The sequence below is a fragment of the Castor canadensis genome, chromosome 13 (assembly GCF_047511655.1).
Source record: "Castor canadensis chromosome 13, mCasCan1.hap1v2, whole genome shotgun sequence".
Lineage (NCBI taxonomy): Eukaryota > Metazoa > Chordata > Mammalia > Rodentia > Castoridae > Castor > Castor canadensis.
In genome coordinates this window covers 8,707,646-8,729,655 of record NC_133398.1, presented here as the reverse complement: position 1 = coordinate 8,729,655, position 22,010 = coordinate 8,707,646, and the positions used below count along the sequence as shown (strand labels likewise).

The window sequence follows — 22,010 nt, the reverse complement described above, 5'->3', positions numbered from 1 at the left end:
AAAGATAAATAAATAAAAGAATGTCAATGCTATTTAAAAGAAAAGAATGCAGAGCAAACTCCAGCAAAGGAGCCCTATTTTGTGGAGAAATCTGGATCATCTACAGCGGAGAGCCACACTGATGTCTGGGATGGCACCACATGGTTGCCTTTTCTGCTGTTTTAGAAATTACTTTGGAGACACCACCTAAGATAATTAATCCAACATTTAGGAAAAATTTAAAACTTCCATCTTTGTCATTTAAGTTAAAGTTCTCTTTTTCTTACCAAAACATTTTCTCTGTGTACACATTAATTTTAACTTACTATATTAAAAAACTATTGAGGGAAAATCACTTTTTCTTCAAAAGAAAAAAAAAAAGGATGACCTAACTACTCCAGGTCCTGTAGTTCCATCAGCTCATCTTGAGATACAGGGTGAGGACTGTCAGGCTTATTTTCAACATAATCTTCATGCAGATTCACCCCAGGGAGGGCTGAAACTGAGGGAGCAGTAATGTGGGGATTGGGAAGGGCATCTCCAGAGTCCCACAAACAGATCCCCTCATCAACTAGAGGTTGATGCAGGTAGATAGCAATGCAAGTGCATTACTTTGTTACTTTCACAACAAGGACCTAACCATTGGGCTCAACACAGCTAGCTCGCGAAGTTCTAGACATACAGCAGTGCAACGCTAACTTAATTTTAAAAAAATCTCTGGCAGCTTATCAGGGTTACAGTACAGTCTACTATGTAAATTCGCCACAACAATCCACTTGTGTGATTAGCAAGCTGGCCACAGATGCCCAATCTCTAGGATTTTCTAGATTACTTCCTGTTTGCCAAGTGCCAAACTGTTGGGATTTCCAGGCTTCCAGATGCCAGATCCCCAGGCTTCTAACAGTAACAAATTGATAGTTTATCTCCTGTAGCTGTAATACCCAGGGCATTTAGCCCAATGTCTTTCTTGGAAAATGGCCTAAGGCATGGAGGGATAGATTTCCCTGTACACTGAAAAGCTCTTTGCCATCAGTTCTCCAGGACCCTAAAGAGAAAGAGAGAGAGAGGGAGAGAGAGTGAGAGAGAGAGAGAGAGAGAGACAGAGAGAGAGAGAGAGAGAGAGAGAGAGAGAGAGAGAAAGCAGAGCAAGGAGGATCATGGCCCCTTGGAACCATCTTCTTCCAGTAGCTTTTATTTGGGAAGAATCTAGTAAAGAATGCTTTTTGAAACATTACATAGTTTGAAATGAATTTGGGGATCTTACTTTGTTTAGAACATTCTAGAGGAAAAAAAGAGCAAAGCACACAGTCCAGAGGCAGGAGACCTGCGCAGCTATCCACTCAGCCCAGGCCTTGAAGGCTGAATCTGATTCAGGGGTAGCCAGTCACCATCAGCAGTGCACTCCAGCTTTCCTCAGCAATGTACACACTCAGGCCAGGGAGCCTAGACGGCTGGAGTTCATCCATCTGCCCTACGACCAGCACCGTTTCCTGCATTGATGCTCACTTGGCCTCCAGAAAGAATGGGAGTCATAATGCTCTATGCTTCAGTCTCAGTTATAAGCCATGCCGTCACATTGTATGCACAGTCCACTGTGCATATTTCCCACCTCACTGGCTAGTCAGATCAAATCAAGGAGAAAAATCCATCTAGGAAAAGCTTGGTCAAGTCATCCAAGCTCCAGCAAAGGACACTTGTGGCAAGAGGGATGGTTTTCATGTGTCTGTGTATTATTAGCAAAGCAGTGTGGCTCCAAGAGAGGATTGTAGTTACTGGTTTTATATGTGGAGAGCTAACATTTACAGAAATCAGGACTTTAGACTTTGCTCTACAGTGAAGACACCTATCCATTGAAATTCTGAGCAGTAACCCCAGAGATATGTCCAGATTTGATAGAAATTAAGCACCGGATTCCAAGGACCCATTTCCTAGGCACCAGTGTGTGTCATGGTTTCTGTGGGCGGGTGTGCTCCACTAATCCTGCTGGGAGGGTCAGCTGACCCTGGTGGGTTTGCAGGAACTGTGTCTGTGTGGCCAGCACTGTGGGCGTTCTCAGAATACACTGTCACCTTCTCCCAGGGCTCCTTTTCAAAGGGCTGCTTGGAACCAGTACTATGAAACAATAATAGGTCAGGTCTCCTCTGAAGCAAGGAGTATCCCAGAGTGTTTGAGACAGGCTTATTTTGAGCCTGGGCTGAGCCACTTAGGAGCCCTGTAGTCTTTGCTAAGTTGCTTCACTGCTTTTAATCTCAGTATCTTGGAAATTCGGCATCCAGGGACCAGCAGGCTTTGTGACCGGAAGGCCATGCTAAGGGATCTGAGGGGCTCTAATAGTTGTACTATTCCATGATGTTATGGCTTCCTCTTACCCCCAAGCTGGTTGTGTTCTTTTTCTCAGGAGAAAAAAATAGCAAGAAGTGCTCATGCCTGGTTTTTAGATATTTGTTTCCAGCAAGGTCTTGCTTTGCAGCTGGTGGTAGGGTTATTAAGTGCTTCCCTAGTCATGTCTAGGATGAACCTTGTGATAGGAGGCTGGCATGTGTGGGGTCTGCCTGGGGTGAGCTCAGAGGCCACCTGCCCCTTATTTTGTGCTTCTGAGAATGACCTGGGCAGCTGTCCTCTTTAATAGCAGCAGCAGGACTCATGGGGAGAGGGGCACAAGTGTGTCCTCTGGCCCAGGCCTTATCCAAACCAAAATGTCCCCAGGGAGACAAGACAAAGTGCAGGTGTGAAGCCAGGAGCTGCGGGTCCCTCACCCCAGCTGTTGGCAGGCCCCTCCTGGGGCCAGACTGTTGCTGACTGGAGGTAGCCAGGAACAAGTGCTGAGTACAGCTTCAGATAAGGGCCAGTGGCTGCCTTAGTCCCCTGGGGAGAGTCATGCATCATGCTGAGTAGCCAAAACAATGGGGAAAAGAGGGATGGCTCTGAAATTGCTGAATGAAAGGTTTAGAAGCTGCCAGGGCCTGAGTGCAAAGGTATTTAATTGCAAAGGTGTTTCTGAATGAGTGATGTGCAGGGAATAATGTCTCTTTTGGAGAGAGCACAGAGGGGTTTTGTTTTCCAGGACCGAGGCCTGATAAGAACTCTTTGTTGATTGGTTTGGTCAAAGCTCAGTGAAAGGGACCATCTGCTTTTTACTAAGGTACAGTCTAGCCCCAGAAATGGCACCCTCCCAGCTCTGTCTGCACTTGTGGGGGAGTTCAGTGGTGAAATAGGCCACAAAAATTCTGCTGTAATCAATACCAGCATTTGGTGGAGGCTTTACTTTTAGAAAATGATAAATCAGAGTGCATTCAGGTTATCTGCACAATGAAATCACAGCAGTCCCCCCATGTGCCATGTGCTAACTTAAGTGAGAGAGAAAGCTAGTGAACTGGTGAATGAGTGTAGGAGCCTTGAATACAGCAGCCCTCAGGCTCCTTTGGCTGTGCCACAGCCTGTGCTGGAAGACAAAGAGGTGGAACACCAGGACCTTTGCACAGACCCATCTCCACGAGGAACCCATTAGTAACTTGGTTTCTCAGCTCCCAGGTGTACCTGGTAAATTCTTAAGAAGTCTCACTTGTGTCCACCCTTTCCTGTCCCTCTGCCACCTTAGTGTCCCTGCAGCCCCTGACATGCCCCTCTGCAGGGCACTCAGCACCTTGGAGGTATTGCCACAGTGGACAGAGTCCAGCATTCACTGCGTTCCTAATTTCAGGTATTTCATTATACTTGCCCCATAAATTCTCACAGTGTTCCAGAAAGTTTGGCCTCACCAGGTGCCTGCTCCCAGAGAAATCCTTTGTCAGATCTAACACGCTGACTTTTGTTTTTGTTTTTTTGCAGTACTGGGGTTTGAACACAGGGCCTACACCTTGAGCCACTCCACCAGCCCTTTTTTGTGATGGGTTTTTTCAATATAAGGGCTTGTGAACTATTTGCGTGGATTGGCTTTGAACTGCAATCCTCCTGATCTACACCTCTTGAGTAGCTGGGATTACAGGTGTGATCTGCTGGCACCTGGCCTAACATGCTTGTTTTAGGGTACAGAAATCATGAATGCTGGATGGTTCCCAGATGCATTCATGCACCTGCCACCTCCCCAGACTGAGTTCCTGAAGATCAGAGCCCATCGTTTTCACCTGCTACACCCAGCATGAAGTAGAGCTCAGCCCATGTTGGCTGCATCACCTACATAATGTTCCATGCATGATGTAACATAACCCTGTGAAGTTATGACTCTGTCTCCATTTTGCAGAGAGAAGTTTGAGGCTCAGAGAAGTTAAGTAACTTTCTCACGAGCAAACAGTTATAAGGAGTGGAGCCCACATGCAAAGCCAGGTCTTTGTATTTCCATTCTGTATATACTAGTTTAATTCAAATTCAGGAATGTCCTGAGGTTTCGAGCTAGAAACCAGAGACACTTAGGCAAGAGGTGATCTCCTGAGTGACCATGAGAGGGCCTGGCTCATACATCAGGATCATAACCAGGCTCGCCTGAGCCTTCATGTGGCACCCAAGGGCACACTTTCTCTCTGGGTATTCTGTCAGACATGTGAACACATCTGCCCTTTCACTTCTGATGTCAAGCAGGTGTGGGTGCAATAAACCAGTCCTCAGCATTAAATGCCAGAACTAAAGACAAATTGTTTATTTGTCCCCTTATTTTAAGATGAAAAAAGACTCCGCTTACCCTGGGTCCAGCACCAGTGCTGAGCACACTTTTTGCAGTACCTCATTTCAGAACTGTCAGTTGGGGTTAGACTAAAATAGAGCCTACCTGGAGCTTCAGATGGGAAAGCTGAGGTGCAAAGGAACAAAGTGACTGCCTCTTGCCCCAGAGCTAACCAGTGGAGGAATGAGGATTTGAACCCAGGCTAGTCTACTCCAAAGCACCTGCTCTCAAACCCCACTCTCAGTCTGGGTCTTTCCTTCAAGGTGCTGTGGCAGATGCTCTACCCTGCCACAAGCTGTCCCCACTAACTGGAAAACAGTGCCGATTCTGTCACTGGCTACCCTCTGCACACAGGGCAGCCCCTTTATGGAGCTGCTGTTTATTTTTAAACATGTCAAGTAAGTGTAAAACAGATAACAAATATCTCCCTACTTATACAGTGAAGCAGAGTCCCAAGTACTGGCTTAAAGCAGATAGGTGCTAGCCTGCAGAAATGGATCTAGTGCTCATTAGGCAGCCCATTTGAAAGGCCAGTGGCAGCTGGATGAAGGAGGGACTGAGCTCCAGGGGCTAGGCTGGTACTATGAGGGGAGCCTCTGGCCTCACCCCTCAAACTGAGGATTCCCAGGCTCCAAGCACAGAGGAGCCAACTTAAGATTTAAAGTGAGGCTAAACATAGATCTGCCATGTGATCCAACAATACCACTCTTGGGGATATACCCAAAGGAATATGTCACAGGTTACTCCAAAGGCACTTGCACACCCATGTTTATTGCAGCACTATTCATAATAGCCAAGTTATGGAAACAGCCAAGATGCCCCACTATTCATGAATGGATTAAGATTCATGAATGGATTAAGTCATGAAGAAGAATGAAATCTTACCATTTGCAGGTAAATGGATAGAACTGGAGAACATCATCCTGAGCAAGGTTAGGCAGGCCCAGAAGACCAAAAGGCATATGTTCTTCCTCATATGCGGACTTTAGATCAAGGGCAAACACAACAAGGGGATTGGACTTTGATCACATGATAAAGAGAGAGCACACAAGGGAGGTATGAGGATAGGTAAGACACCCAAAAAAAACAAGATAGCATTTGATATCCTCAATGCAAAGAAACTAATGCAGAAACTTTAAAGCAACAGAGGCCAATAGGAGAAGGGGACCAGGAACTAGAGAAAAGGTTAGTTCAAGAAGAATTAATTTAGAATGTAACACATATGTACAGAAAAGCAATGTGAGTAAACTCCCTGTATAGCTATCCTTATCTCAACTAGCAAAAACCCTTGTTCCTTCCTATTATTGCTTATACTCTCTCTTCAACAAAATTAGAGATAAGGGCAAAATAGTTTCTGCCTGGTGGCGAGGGGGTGGGGGGAATAGGGAAGGGGCGGGGGGAAGGGGGAGAAATGACCCAAACATTGTATGCACATATGAATGAAAGAAAAAAAAAAGATTTAAAGTAAGGATCCTAAGCCTGTGAGCAAGTTACCTAACCTGTCTTTCAGGAGCTTGGGGTTAATTAAATAACACGCATAAAGATGCCCAGTGCTGGTCCCTACTGCCAGGGACCTCCATTCCTTCTGCTTTATGTATCCTGAGAACCATAGGGCTGGTGGAGTGGACCAAGTACAAGACCAGAGGTCAAACCTCAGTACAGGTGTGTGGGGGGGTGTTATGTGAGCTGGGTGTGGTAGAGCACAACTGTAATCTCAGCACTTAGAAGGCTGAAGCAAGAGGATCACGCATTCCAGACCAGCCTGGGCTACATAGTAAGTCCCTGTCTCAAACTAACAAACCAAAAAACCACAGAACAAACCAAAGAACCCCATTGAAAATCCTAGGCAACAGCAGGTTGTGGGAAGCTCACGGGCTTTGAGAAGTGCCCCATCCCATCCACCGGCCCCTGTGGTGTGTTTATCATACCTTCAGCATGACAGTGCTCTTCCCCTTAGCCTCCTGGTTTTTGGGTGACATTTATAGAATGCCAGCTCTGCTCTGCACACTGCACAGCCCACAGGAGAGCCATTCTCACCACCAACACAGAGCATCCCATGCAGAACCCAGCGAAGCACAGGCCCTTGGGAACGCCTTACTTCCCACTTGTACCTTTGAGCATCCATCTAAGCCATGTGGTCCCTCCTCACCCCACTGGTCCCAGCGGCTGTCCCAAGAGATCGCTAAGGGATTGTGCAAGTCCTGGCTCTTCTCCCACTTGTGGTCACAGCCAGGGAAGCCTAGTGCCTGGCTCTGAGGCCCAGAAGGACTTACCTGACGGCTTGTCGGTAGAGGATGGGAGGCTGGTGAGAGCAGGCATGGTGGGCAGAGGGGGTGGCAGCACCTTCAGGTTCTGGTCGCTCTGGATCTCATTGGTAGAGATCTGGTTGATGATGCGGTTGTAGGTGGGCGGCTGGTAGACCTGTGGCGGGGCCGCAGGGGGCGGCTGGGACACAGGCCTGGCTGCAGGCACCCTCTGGCAGTGCTCCTCGAGCTGCGCGATGACCTCCGATTGGTTGTGGGCCAGTGTGGCCAGGTGCTGGTACTTGTGCTCCAGGTCCTTGTACTTGCTGGCCAGCTGCAGCATGTCGGCCGTCTGGTTGAGGATGCGGTTCTCCAGCTGGGAGAGCTCCAACGCATTGTCTCGCTTACGGATGATCTCGTGCAGTAGCTGCATGTAGAGCTGTGTGACGCGTGAGTTCATATTGCGGCTCTCCTTGCGCAGCAGCTTCACCTCACTCACGATGCCACCGTCCACCTCCACCAGCTGTTGCAGCGTCTCGATCTGCCGCTTCTGCTTGAGCAGCTCGTTGTTGAGCAGCTCCAGCTCCTGCTTATGCACGCGGTTCTCCAGCAGCACCTCGGGCTCCTTGGAATTGACGCATATGGCTCCCGTGACCCGCTGCTGGGGCACAATGAACGTATAGGTGCACTTGTCCGGGGACTCGCCTGCCCGCTTATACCTGTTGAGGTAAATGTACTCTCTCGGTGAGCCCTCCTCCGTGCCCTCAAAACCATCCTCGGGGCCTGCAGCAGCTCCCAGGGTGGCCAGCAGTCCCAGCCACCAGCACGACACGCACAGTGGCCTCATGGTCCTTGCAACGTGGTGGTTATTCTTTGTGAATGAAACCTATGAAAGCCTGAAAATTAACAGAGGGGAGGATCAGTGATGGGCCCATCTCTGCCAGCGGCCTGTGCCATCATGATCCCAACCTTTTTACCAGACAGGGAATTCCCCAAACGCAGCTCAAGAGGCCATGTTCTACTCTCTCCTGGAGTCAGAGAGGCAAGCAGCTGTTTGGGAAGCACTGGAGGATAGGGGTAGAGACTAGGGAAAGGAGGTCTGGGCATCTAGAGGCCCTGGCCATAGCTCTGCCATTCCAGGCTTGACATTGGTGAGGGGCGGTGGAGGGAGGATTGCTTTATTCCCTCTCCCTTTTCCTCTCCCTCAGAACCCTCTGACTTTTATGTCTCCTCATTAATGCCAGGCCTTTTCTCATGTAACATCTAGACCTAAGCTCCATGAGGACAGGTACTGGGTCTGACTCAGTCACACATCCCTAGAATGTGGCACTGCGCATGCTTTCAGCAAGTATTCACTAAATGAATGAATTGCTAAACATGATATGGAATGCACTCAGTTCATAGTGGACAGTTTCAAGAGAAGGCTGTCAGTGTCCGGTCATGTGACTGATCTGTGTATTAGCCAAGCTGCAGAGTCCCAAACAGGAACAAGCTACTGAGCTTTTCTAAGTCCAAATATTTGCAGCAACCGGTGGCTGCATCGTCCCAGTCATTGCAACGTGATTAAATCATTTGGGAGCATAAGTCAAGCACGTGTGTTCCAACTTGTTTCTGTTCTGTTCTTGAACCATTTATCCTTTTCCCAGATATCCAGCGAATGTTACAGTGTGTTAGGCAGTGTGCTGGCTGCTGGGGACGGGATGGAGCCAGCTCCTGCCCTCACGTGGCTTCCATATCCCCACAGAGTTTGGAAGTGTTGTGAAGCAGAAGCATCACATGCTGTGAAAGGGCACTGCGGAGAACTGACCTAACTGGAGGGGCCAGTAATGCTTCCCTGAGAAAGTGACCTTTGTGCTGACCCTTGAGGGATGAGTAGGAGTGAGACAGGCCAAGAGGGAGTGGAGGATGTGTGCCTCCGACCTCTCAGCCCCCCAAGGGCGTTGGTCCAGCAGTCTTCTCCTCTCCTGTATCTTAAAGTTCCTACACTTCTGCTGCTGTTTCTCTTACTTGTGCTAAATCTTCTCTTGGCCTCGCACCCTTGCTCCAGCTACTGTTCCATTTCTCTGCTCCCTACTTTGTCAAAGCCATCCAAAGAGTTGCTGCTTATGGTTCCCAGAAAGCCTCTACTCCTGTCCCCTCCTGAACCTACCTCATCAGCTCTGCCCCTCCTGTCCACTCCATGTACTCTGGCCAGGTCACCAGTGGCCTCCACTTGCCAGATGGAATGGCCATTTCTGGTCCTCATTATGCCTAGCACTGTGGCACAGCTGGCAGCTCCCCTTTTGAGCTTCTTTTCTGGAGCAGCTGTCTTCCTGCCCCCTGGCTGCTCCTGCTCGGCCTCCTTGACTAGTTCATTCTCATCCTCCTATATTCATTCTCTCTCTCTCTCTTTCTCTTTCTCTCTCTGGTCTTAGTATGTAGCCCAGGTTAGCCTCCGCCTTCCCAGTGCTGGGATTATAGGTATGCACTGCCACACCCAGCTTGCTTCTATGCTCTTAATGTCCCCACACTCTTCTTTTTTTTTTTTTTAATTTTATTTTATTCATATGTGCATACAATGTTTGGATCATTTTCCCCCCTTCCCCCACCCCTTCCCTCACCCCCCCGCCCCCTCCCTCTCCCCCCCCACCCCCTCCCTACCCGGCAGAAACTATTTTGCCCTTATCTCTAATTTTGTTGAAGAGACAGTATAAGCAGTAATAGGAAGGATCAAGGGTTTTTGCTAGTTGAGGTAAGGATAGCTCTACAGGGAGTTGACTCACATTGATTTCCTGTGCATGTGTGTTACCTTCTAAGTTAATTCTTCTTGAACTAACCATTTCTCTAGTTCCTGGTCCCTGTCTCCTATTGGCCTCAGTTGCTTTAAAGTATCTGCTTTAGTTTCTCTGCGTTGAGGGCAACAAATGCTATCTAGTTTTTTGGGTGTCTTACCTATCCTCACCCCTCCCTTGTGTGCTCTCACTTTATCATGTGATCAAAGTCCAATCCCCTTGTTGTGTTTGTCCTTGATCAAATGTCCACATATGAGGGAGAACATATGATTTTTGGTCTTTTGGGCTAGGCTAACCTCACTCAGAATGATGTTCTCCAATTCCATCCATTTACCAGCAAACGATAACATTTCGTTCTTCTTCATGGCTGCACAAAATTCCATTGGGTATAGATACCACATTTTCTTAATCCATTCGTCAGTAGTGGGGCATCTTGGCTGTTTCCATAACTTGGCTATTGTGAATAGTGCTGCAATAAACATGGGTGTGCAGGTGCCTCTGGAGTAACCTGTGTCACAGTCTTTGGGGTATATCCCCAAGAGTGGTATTGCTGGATCAAATGGTAGATCAATGTCTAGCTTTTTAAGTAGCCTCCAAATTTTTTTCCAGAGTGGTTATACTAGTTTACATTCCCACCAAAATGTAAGAGGGTTCCTTTTTCCCCCGCATCCTCGCCAATACCTGTGTTGGTGGTGTTGCTGATGATGGCTATTCTAACAGGGGTGAGGTGGAATCTTAGTGTGGTTTTAATTTGCATTTCCTTTATTGCTAGAGATGGTGAGCATTTTTTCATGTGTTTTTGGCCATTTGAATCTCTTCTTTTGAGAAAGTTCTGTTTAGTTCACTTGCCCATTTCTTTATTGGTTCATTAATTTTGGGAGAATTTAGTTTTTTGAGTTCCCTATATATTCTGGTTATCAGTCCTTTGTCTGATGTGTAGCTGGCAAATATTTTCTCCCATTCTGTGGGTGGTCTCTTCAGTTTAGAGACCATTTCTTTTGATGAGCAGAAGCTTTTTAGTTTTATGAAGTCCCATTTATCTATGCTGTCTCTTAGTTGCTGTGCTGCTGGGGTTTCGTTGAGAAAGTTCTTATCTATACCTACTAACTCCAGAGTATTTCCTACTCTTTCCTGTACCAAGTTTAGAGTTTGGGGTCTGATATTAAGATCCTTGATCCATTTTGAGTTAATCTTGGTATAGGGTGATATACATGGATCTAGTTTCAGTTTTTTGCAGACTGCTAACCAGTTTTCCCAGCAGTTTTTGTTGAAGAGGCTGCTATTTCTCCATTGTATATTTTTAGCTCCTTTGTCAAAGATAAGTTGCTTATAGTTGTGTGGCTTCATATCTGAGTCCTCTATTCTGTTCCACTGGTCTTCATGTCTGTTTTTGTGTCAGTACCATGCTGTTTTTATTGTTATTGCTTTGTAATATAGTTTGAAGTCGGGTATCGTGATACCTCCTGCATTGTTCTTTTGACTGAGTATTGCCTTAGCTATTCATGGCCTCTTGTGTTTCCATATAAATTTAACGGTAGATTTTTCAATCTCTTTAATGAATGTCGTTGGAATTTTGATGGGAATTGCATTAAACATGTAGATTACTTTTGGGAGTATTGACATTTTTACTATGTTGATTGTACCAATCCATGCGTGTGGGAGATCTCTCCACTTTCTATAGTCTTCCTCAATCTCTTTCTTCAGAAGTTTATAGTTTTCCTTGTAGAGGTCATTCACATCTTTTGTTAGGTTTACACCTAGGTATTTGATTTTTTTTTTTGAGGCTATTATTGTAAATGGAATTGTTTTCATATATTCTTTCTCAGTTTGTTCATTATTAGTGTATAGAAATGCTAATGGTTTTTCTATGTTGATTTTATATCCTGCTACCTTGCTCTAGGAGCTTTTGAGTAGCTTTTTGGGTCTTTAAGGTTTAAGATCATATTGTCTGCAAATAGGGATATTTTGACAGCTTCTTTACCTATTTGCATTCTTTTTATTCCTTCTTCTTGCCTAATTGCTCTGGCTAGGAATTCCAGTACTGTGTTGAATAGAAGTAGAGATAGTGGGCATCCTTGTCTGGTTCCTGATTTTAGAGGGAATGGTTTCAGTTTTTCTCCGTTAAGTATAATGCTGGCTGTAGGTTTGTCATATATAGCTTTTATAATGGTGAGGTACTTTCCTTCTATTCCTAGTTTTCTTAGAGCTTTTATCATGAAATGGTGTTGGATCTTATCAAAGGCTTTTTCTGTATCTATTGAGATGATCAAGTGGTTTTTGTCTTTGCTTCTGTTAATGTGGTTTATGACGTTTATTGATTTTCGTATGTTGAACCACCCCTGCATCCCTGGGATGAAGCTTACTTCCCCACACTCTTCTTGACCTTGGAGATCTTGTCTAGACTTGGATTACCTCCAAGCACCACCACATTTTGTTTATTTCTCCAGCCTGAGTTCTCCCCTTGACTCCAGATAGCTATACCCAATCTCCTCTTTGACATTTCCACTGTACTGACCACAAGACCTCTCAAACTCAGCTTATCTTCTTCCTTCCCACACCTCCATCACAGCCTTCTCTTCCCAGTGCTATAGGAGGTTCTAAACATTGGTTTTTCTTTTGTTAGTGAACAGCAACTCCATTTCAGTTACTCAGGCCAAAAACCTTGAAGTCATCCTCGAATCCTTTCTATCTGTCATACCCTTCGTTTAATTCACCGTCCAATTTTGATAGCCATGGCCATCGCCTGTAAGCACTCCCATAGTGCTCCTGCTTCCCACCCCCAGCCTCGTGCCGCTACCTTCGTCTCTCACCTGCCTCTTGCAGTGGTCTCCGAACTGGTCTTGTTGCCCCTGCCAACCCTATAGTCTGCTCTCAACCTGCAGCCAGAGGGATCCTTCACAAAAGTCACATGGGGTGCTCTTCTGCTCAGAACCTGCCAGCAGCAGCTCCCCTTCTTGGAGAGAAAGATAATGACTCTCTGAGACTCTCCCTGATCTGGCCCCTGCGCCCTCCCTGATGTCATTTCTGACCCCTGACCTCTTTAGTCACCCCCCTCCAGCCAGACTGGCCCCCTGGCTGTTCCTTAAGCTCGCCAAGCTCACTAATGACTCAGAGCCCTTGTACTTGCTGTTCCCTGCCCAGACGCTCTTTCCCCCTAACTTTGCTCACTCCTTCACCTCCCTCAGGTGTTTGCTGAAGATCACCTTCTTGGTGAGACCTCTCCACTTCCTGCTCCAGCGCCCTCATTGCCATCAGCGGTATGGTGTCCCCTGCCATGCTTCCTCACATGCAAACTCCATGAGGGCAGGGGCTGAGGAATACATAGATGCTCAATAAACATTTGTTGATGGCATGAAAAGACCCATTCACCCACAGTTGCAGTGCAGGGGGTTGAGGCTATAAAGTGGCACCTAGCAAGCTGAGGACTCTTGAGCAACTTCGGGGGTGGGGGGAGGTGTCAGAGCTGTGCAGAGGTCTGCCACAGATCAGGTCCAATAGTAACATCCATTTACTGAGTGCCCACCTGTACCTGACCCTGGGCTGCTCTCTTGTATCCACACAGTGTCCTTTGATGGTAGATACTCTTGTTATTTCCATTTTATAGAGGAGGAAACTAAGACCCCAGAGGCTAAGTGACGTGCCCAAGATCACAAGGCTAAAAAACAGGTGTACATGAACCTTCACGTTCTTCTGATTACACAGAGATGGACTTAATCTGATTTCTGATTTCTGTGATAAAATACCAGCCCTGGCACAGGACCCAGAGCATTGCCCTCCCTGTAGTCTAGGGGCTTCTCTTGTGAACACCAGGCTCCAAGGCTGAGCCTTGTGCTGGTCCATGGGCAGGTACAGCTCAAACCCTGGGCTTCTTAAGGCCACACTGGACTGTTATCCACTGAATGCCAAAGCCTGAGTCTGCTTCCTACAGCAAGAGCAGACCTATCCCACTAGGCAGAGCTCTGGTTTGGTTCTGCTGGGAGGCAGGGCTGCACTGATGTCAGTGGAAACGGATGCGTTTGGGAGTGTTTGCCTGGTTTCCAAGCTGCTTTGGCTGCTCCAGAGTTGGTGGCCACGCCTGCCCCAGAACAGTGGGGAGGAGCCATGCTCCAGGCTAGGGTGGGCCTGCCATGCCTTCTGTAGGCTGCTCACCTGCCGTGGCTAGTGACAAACATATGTGCTATGCAGATCAGCCTTTGCATGGCCAAGAAACTGCCAGAGGCCCAGGGAGGCAGGTTGGCTATAGGAAAAGTTTGATTTCCAAAACTTCCCAGGCTTCCAAGCCCTAGAGGCTGCATGGTTTATCACTGAGTTCTGACTCCTCCCAAGTGTGGGCCTTCAGGGTTTCCTGGGAAAGCTCTTTCCCTTGGACTTGAGATCCCAAAGGCTGAGCCTCTTCTGTGAAATACAGGGATCCAACCCACACTGCACTGCACACTTAGATAGGCAGCTAGGTAGTGCATCAGACACTAGAGATTTGAATAACATGTTAGCAGCGTGATAGCAAGAGTGACAAAACATTGCAGAGTTATGGCCAGGCACTGTGTGGAATACTTTACCACTTCCATGAATCCTACAGTCTTGCATGAGGGGATACCATGTTATCCTGTTTCACAGAAGGGGACCTTGAGGTTATGGACCCTCCCAGCCTGAAAGCAGTCCACTGCTTAGATCCGGTCTTGGCTCCTAGCACCTGCCCTGTGCTAGCCCAGGGCGGGAAGGCCAGTGACACAGGCCTGATCCTAGACTGAGATGCCTTGAAGGAGCATTTCTTGCAGTTGTTAGATTAAAAAGTAAGCCAAGCTTGGCAGTTAACACTCACATGGGGTTTCAGATCCTCAAAGCCCTTTGCAGACACAGAAGGTCATTTAATCATTCCAACACTCACAGCTAGTTATTAGTATAGTGCCTGATTTGAGGGTAAAGAAACTGAAGCTCAAAAAAGACATCATCTCACTGGCTTGTGGTCACATTGCTAGTGGTGGGACCAGTCTTGAAGCTGGGTCTCACTGTTCCATCTCCACGGTGCCTGGGCTTAGGGGTGATGTGGAGCTGACCAGCTTGCAGAAAGGAAGGGAAGGAAAGGGCACTGTGCCAGAGGAGCCTGACAAAGATGCCCCACGTAGCCCTTTGACCAATGGAGACAGAAACCCAGATAGGCGAAGTGACCTGCCCAAGGACATAGGCAGGTAAGAACCTGAGCTGACTGAGCTGGATCTCAGTCTCACACCTGGGCCTGCCCTCAGCCACCTCTCCCGCCTCAGAGGCATTTGTTTTCCCTAAGGATTCCACACACCCCCCCCAAACAAGTCTTTTGCTAGTTTGGCAGTTCTGAATGGGCAGTAATGAGCGTGTTTACTTTTGCTTTTTTGATATTTATTCAGCTAATTGCATCCCAAGAGAAGTAATCCCCCCCCCACACACACAACACACACACATTCCAACCTTCTTAGGCTGGAGAATAGCTCAGCTCCAATCAAAGCCCTGATCCTCAGCTTCTTCCTATGACCAACAAAGAAAAGCAAATCCAACTGTTTTCCTTGGCTTGGAAATTAAAAATGACTCGGAATTGCTTTTCCACATTGTGTTGTGAGGAGTTTCCATTGTGCATGGGCTTCCCTCTTTCCTCCCCACCAGTGAGGCTGGGGTGGCCACACTGTGTGATGGCTTCTGCACACCAGGAGGCAGCCTCCCTGGGGTTGGGTTCCACCCAGCCTCTGGTGGGCTGTGTCTGAGCATCCCCGCTTGGCCTGTGTGATGGGGCCACACAGCATGTGTGCATAACAGGAGGACCTGTTATTATAAGGCGCCCATGTGTGTGGCTCCAGTTGTGCAATCTGCAGCTCTAAGGGACACAGTGCACACTCATGGTCTTTGTAGCTCTATACATTTATATTATAGCTATTTTCTTATTCTCTCAAAGATGCTTTTAAGGCTAACATTGGGGCTCATAATCATCTCCATTTGCCAGCAAAGGAACTATAAAGATTTGAAGACCATGAGTCATGTGCCCAAATTACTAAGTAGCAGAGCTGGGGCAACAGAACCCCAAAATACATGCCAAAGCATACCTGCTGTGGAAAGTGCTAAAGTGACAGGAAACCCAAAAGAGAAAGTTCTCTGACCCTCCAGACAAGAGGAAGACAGAGCCCTCTTGGGGTTCCCAGGAATGTAGACTGCAGGGAAACCTCAGAATGAAAGCTGGCTCTCAGGAGTTGTTTTGTCCATCAGTCCAAGTCATAGTCCTGCCTGAAGGACTCAAAGAACCCCCAGCCAGCGCTGTCCTGTCAGTGTAAGCAGACAAAGGCCAAGTCCAGGCTGGGAGAGGAGTCCCAGACCCATAGGAGGCCTGAGAAAAAGCCAATGCCAAGGCCACAAGGGCATCTGGAACTGCCACCTGGCTCACCGTGTGCCTGGCTGACCCCTGATGTCCAGCTTCTGGGAAGCTAGAAACTTGAGCTGTGCTTGAGTGAGTCTGATGGGACAGAGAGTGAATCAGGATTACTAGACCAACAGAAAAGGACAGAAAAGAGACCAGTGAAAACCAGCACGGATAGTTATTTCTACAAAAGCTGGTTGTGAGAGGCCTGATATGCTGGCAGAGTGCTACCCAAGCCAAATACTGCTGATCCAGAATGGGGGAGGGAGGCAGATGAATAAAAAGTCCAGAAGAAAAGGTGGAAGGGCCCAGCTGAGCACATGATCAGTGGTATTGGGAATAACTGCTGTTATTGGTTGTAAATGTGTATGCCTTGCTGCACCTTACCTGTATGTAGAGGGCCTGTATGTAGAGGGCCATGTGTCCTGGTTAGCTCCCAGTGGGGCCTGTTCTCCTATGTGATTTTTAATAGCACCCCTTTTCATTCCCGAGAATGCCCTGATCAGGTAGCATATTATATGGCCCCTTTACCTAGGAGAAAGTTCTTATCTGTATTAGGCAGTTAGGGAAATCCAGGTCCAGAAAGGTTAGATTACTTGCCTGTCACTTGAAGTAAATAATGGAACTGGGTTGTTGCTGATACTGCCAGCTCCATGCCCTCACTGCCACCAAGACTGCTTCTCCAAGCAGTAGGAATAAAAGGCGCCTGTTTGTTGGTTTGTCTAATGGCCAGGATGCAGCTACTTCTTACTTACTGTAGACCGAATGAGCAGAATGGCTTTCAGGTCAGCACAAGAGTGAGTCTTGTTGGATGTTAGAAAGAGCTTCTTGATCTCGCAAATGGTGAGACCCCAGAATGAGCATCCAGAATGATCAGTGGCAGCCTCACCTTGCAAAGCCTGGAGAAGGGACTGTGTATCATTTGTCCTTGGTGACTCATTCCCAGACCAGGATCCTGTGAGTCATCCCCCACCAAAAGGCCATAGGGCATTCAGGGAGGCTGCATCCAGGAACCAAAGCCACCAGCTTAGCTCTCATAAGACTTTCAAATGTGCTGTCTGTCCCTCCATCCAGCCTTCCATTAACACCCATCCATTTAGCCTTTCTATCCAGCCAGTCATTGTGTGTATCTACAACTAGGGGCAAGCCCTGTTATGGGTGATGGGATCACAGGCATGAACCAGAGAAGTAAACAGGCCAGGATCAGAAACCTTCAGATGTGCCTGGAGGAGTGATGGAGGGCAGGTCTAGTCTGCTGCTCTGGGCTCTCGTGCTCCTGCCACGGATGAGCTGCTGGCTCCTGGGAAGGCTGAGTGTGTGGAGGCGGGTTGTGTTCATACTGTGAGATCATAGGGCAGAGGGGATGTGGTTAGGCATGGGAGCTAGTTGCCTTTGCCAGGGGAATGAGAATATTGTTATTTCTTTTGCATAGTGCATTATTTGGGAACCATTTTGAGATTCCCCCAAAGTCCACGCACTGAGCCCTCTGTGCCAGGAGCTGTGGCCAGCAGAGCAGAGGCAGGGAGAGTCTGCAGAAGCCATTGAGAGTCCAGCTTCTGAGTTGGCTGCTGCATTTCCGGCAGTGCCTGGTGTGCTCAGGAGCCCTGGAGCAAGAGGAGCCCCAGACAAATGGGGAGAGTCAGGCTGGGTGGATAGCATAGCCATGGTACAGCCTCCTAGGAAATCTGGGCATTGCCTAGAATGCGCTTCTGGGCCTGGCTGAGAAGCTGGTACTAGGACCACCTCAGCCTAGTGGGATGGACTTATCCCTTGAGCACTGGGACAAGAACATTAGTGCCTACCTCACTGATTACAGCAACTCTGTAAGCAGAGGCTGTCATTATCCCCGTTTTACAGATGAGCACACAGAGGAAAGGGATAGGTCATGTGCTCAAGGCCATAGAACTGCCAAGTGCTGGGGCTGGGCTTAGAGCCAACTTTCTTCCCCACAGTCCTCAGTGGCTCCTTGCCTTTAGGTGCTCCCCCCCATGCACACATACACACACACATACTGTGGTCTACTCTGCACACACTTCCAGGGTTCCCTTTCTAAAACATGGGATTAAGTCAGCAGTCTGTTTATAAACAGAGCCTATTGTCATGCTTGCTGCTCAGTGCGCTGTGCTTTCTCCCTTGAGCATCTTCTCCCTGGTGAGTGCCTGTGCCTGTCTTCCTTTCTAAGGTGATGTTACAAGGCCACCTCTCTTTCACTGAGGTCCTCTCCCTCCTCCAAATTTCCAGAGCAATGGTAGCTGCCTATACCCAGCACCCAGGACTCAGACTACAACCCATTTGGCTGGCTGTCCTGGACTGTGAGCTTCTTAAAAGCAGGGTGAGGGTGATTCCCCTGTAAATGCCAAGGACCCAGGATAGCACCTGGTATACTAAATAGGAAGTCAAGGATTTTGTTCATTCCACATATTTTCCTGGCCAGCCCCTGTGAAGGGGGCTGGAGATAGAGCAGAAAAAATGTAGGAGAGGTCCCTGCCCTCAAGGGGTCCACAGTAGCAGGCTTTCCTAATGCTGGTAGTAACACCCAGATAGGGCTGCAGGGTAGGGATTGGGGGGAGGCGTGGCTAGGGGAGGAGAGGTGTCCCAGATGAGACCTTGGCTAAGCGGTGTGGAGTAGTGTCCCCTGAGGGAGATGGGCTGCTTGCTTGAAAGCATAGGCTGAGGCTTGCCTTCTTGTGCTTTGGACTCATTCACCCCACGGATCAATTCTGTGTCTGGCTCCAGGTGGGTTTTGGAGGTTCATCAGAGGCAAAGGCAAACACAGCCTTCCCTGGTGGAGATTGAGGTGATAGTACCTTGAGCAGGACTTTGGTCATCCCTGGAGGCAGGCAAATCCTCAGGCATCTCTGGGAGGGCAGAACAGAATTCAATCTGGGCTTTGCCATGAGGTCTCTGCCTGCTTGTCTGAGAACTGGGCAGAAGAGGGGGCTGAGGCTCTGGGGTTGCCGATCCCAAGACAGACTGATTTCAGCAGGGAATGCACCTGGCATAATGGCACAATTGTCAGAGGCCTGGCTCCCCACCCAACATTTTAACATTCCTGTGATCAGAATGTGTCTCACAGTTGATACATACATGGAACAGGACATGGTAACATTTTAACCCTCCCCCCAAAGCTGTTATTAAGTCACTCATAAGGCTGACAGATCAAAGGTAAACACAACAAGGAGACAGGACTCTGATCACACAATAAAGCGAGAGCACACAAGGGAGGTATGGGGACAGGTAAGACACCCAAAAACCTAGATGGCATTTGTTGCCCTCAATGCAGAGAAACGAAAGCAGATACTTTAAAGCGACAGAGACCAATAGGAGAAGGGGACCAGGAACTAGAGAAAAGGTTAGTTCGAGAAGAATTAATTTAGAAGGTAACACACACATACAGGAAAGCAATGCAAGTCAACTCCCTGTATAGCTATCCTTATCTCAACTAGCAAAAACCCTTGGTCCTTCCTATTATTGCTTATACTCTCTCTTCAACAAAATTAGAGATAAGGGCAAAATAGTTTCTGCCTGGTAGCGAGAGGGGGAGGGGGGAAGGGGGAAGAAATGACCCAAACATTGTATGCACATGTGAATAAAAGAAAAAAAATAAAAATAAAAATAAAAACAGTTAAAAACTAAAAAAAAGAAAAAAGACTGACAGTCCATGAGAAGGAGAGAATACAGTTTTGTCATAGAAACTGCTCCCAAAGGAAGTTTCTGACATAACCTGTTTGTCACCACAAACTGCAAGCTGCCAGTGGCTTCTCTTTGGGACATTTAACATAAAAACACAGAAAAGATTCACTACTTAGTGCATCGATTGTTTCTTAAGGGTTCTGAAACATGGTGTGCAGGATGGCAGCAGGCTGGGCTAGAGTGGCACAGAATTGGGTTGGAATTCTTGGTTGCAGACCCCCTCCCTGTACCCCCATCCCCATACTGGGAAGTGAACCCAAGGCCTCGCGAATGCTAGGTAAATGCTGTACCACTTGAGCTATACCCCCCAGCCCCTTTGGTATCCTGGTAGAAAGACAGCAGGAGAGGTGCTGCACCCCCTGAACCTCAATTTCTACTTCTGTAAAATGGAACGCCACCACCCGTATTGGGGTCCTTCTTAGCTCTGGGGGCCTCCTCTTTATGACTCACACCTCTGTGGGATTATTTACCATCCGCCTGCCTGGTCCCGCTGGCCTATGGGCTCCACACAGCAGAGCTCCACCCCCATTGTCTGCTGTTAGTTGTGAACATTCCAGATCAAGTGGGCTGTGATTCAGAGGCCAGAGGCTGAAAGTACCTGCCCTGGGCAGAACTGTTGTCTGTTGTGTTTGTTCTATTGTAGCTACCAGTTGCCATCTCCCTGATGCGGGCTCAGGACTTGCTCAAGTGCAGCCCAGGGAGGCGGTGAGCTCCAATCCTGAAGCCTTAAAGGAGTCCCAAGTAGAGAGTAAGTGGTACCTCAGTCACACAGATAAATGCTTCCCCGAGGCCCTGCCCTCTCTTCTGGTGCCAGGGTACCTGGGGTGGGGCCAGCACTGTGGCGCACCCAGGCACACGAGTGTTTGAAGTCAGCCAGGTCTGCTTTGTAAGTGCCGAGGCTCCTCTGTACAGGCATAACTGTTATGCAGACTTCCATGGAGAGTAAGTGATGCATGGAAACTGGGTAAGCACACCCTTCTCAGATGGGCTGGGGCCGCCTTCTACCAGGCAGCAAAAGCAGACTTCTCTGCTGGGGATACAGGGTAGGGACCCATGACAAAGTCAGGACAAAAGAAGTTGAGGTACCTTGCACAAGGCAGTAGGTTAAGAAGGCTCACATAATCACGGGGTTCGAGTCTCATGTAATCACTCAACTGCATGATCTTGGGCAAGTTAACCTCTGAGCCTTCATTTTCTCATCTGTAAAGTGGGATGCTGAAACTAGAGCCTACTTCCTAGGGATGTGGTGAGGATGAAATGAGACAGGTACCTGCCTCACTCAGCTCAGTGGTACTTTACAAACCAGTGTGGGATCCTTGCTTTGCCCATGAGCTTGCAGCAGTGATGTGTGGCACCCTCCCAGACAACATGTTCTGCACAGTTTTGTCTGTTCCACCAAGATTGCCTTTACTGAGCAATAATCCACTTGTGTTCGTCAGGCCCACAAAGTCAGACAGAGCTCCTACTCAGCCTGAGCTGCGCAGGGAGCACAGTGACAGCCATCAAGTCCTGGCTGCAGCAGGAAACCTGTGACTTCAACAGCCCCTGAGACCTGTGCTGGAGAAGCACGTATTTTGCAGCAGCTTTCAAAATGCCAGTGCTTGGGGAGCCCTCTGGGACCTCTGGGGCCACAGGACACGGTAGCTGTCCTGGGCTGAGCTGTACCAGTGTTGTGTGGTGTAAGATCCACCACCATGGCCAGGCTTGGCAGTGGCCACTCCGTGCCCATCCCTCTGCAGCTCCCAGATAGGCCCGGCCACTTGTTCCCTGCAGGTGGAGGGTAGAGTCTGGGGGCGGGGGTGTCAAGGTCTTTGTGTGCATGTTTCCTTAGTGCAGACTTCCAAAATGCACATGTACTGAAGTTAGCCCCAAATCCAGGACATAAAACCTCGGGCTCCTGGAAGGTGCCTCAGGGTGAGCAGTGGTAGAGGCCACAGCATTGGCTCTGCCTTCTGGGTAAGGTTTCCAAAAACCTTAGCAGAAAGCGTCAAGAACAGGGAGAGAGTTTGGGTCCTCATTGTTCCCTCTGTGGTGTTCTGATTGTGACAAGTGTTTCTCAGAGTTTGCCGCACACCAGGCACCATGCTAAGGCCTAAGGACCTGTGCTACTCCTAAAAAGCAGTGGAGTGTGGCTCAGAGGGCCCCAGAGCCACACCTGGTCTGAAGTCCTGGTGCTGGCACCAACTGGCCACGTGGCCTAGGGCACAGCACATCCTTGGTTTTCTCAGCTATGAGATGGGGATAGATAACAGTGTCTGTTGTAGGGTGGTTGTGAGAATCCTGTGAATAGG

At 48.3% G+C, this 22,010-nt stretch overlaps 2 protein-coding genes across 10 annotated transcripts in view; one reads left to right on the top strand and one right to left on the bottom strand.

The window, feature by feature from the left end:
- The window catches only part of Ralgps1 (Ral GEF with PH domain and SH3 binding motif 1), a 231,255-nt gene that overhangs the window by 122,459 nt on the left and 86,786 nt on the right, over window positions 1-22,010 (top strand). The gene's annotated exons all lie outside the window — the stretch shown is intronic.
- Window positions 1-22,010, bottom strand: part of LOC109684537 (angiopoietin-related protein 2) — a 36,988-nt gene that overhangs the window by 13,347 nt on the left and 1,631 nt on the right. The window contains exons 2-3 of one of the 3 annotated variants that reach the window (XM_074053176.1): window positions 12,854-12,960; window positions 6,910-7,775 (exon numbers count right to left, since the gene is read on the bottom strand). In XM_074053176.1, coding sequence (XP_073909277.1) covers window positions 6,910-7,726 — 817 coding nt within the window. In that variant the 5' untranslated portion in view covers window positions 7,727-7,775; window positions 12,854-12,960. Of the gene's footprint in view, window positions 1-6,909; window positions 7,776-12,460; window positions 12,580-12,853; window positions 12,961-22,010 lie in introns of those variants that run through there. The other 2 variants (XM_074053177.1, XM_074053175.1) reach the window with 2 other exon arrangements.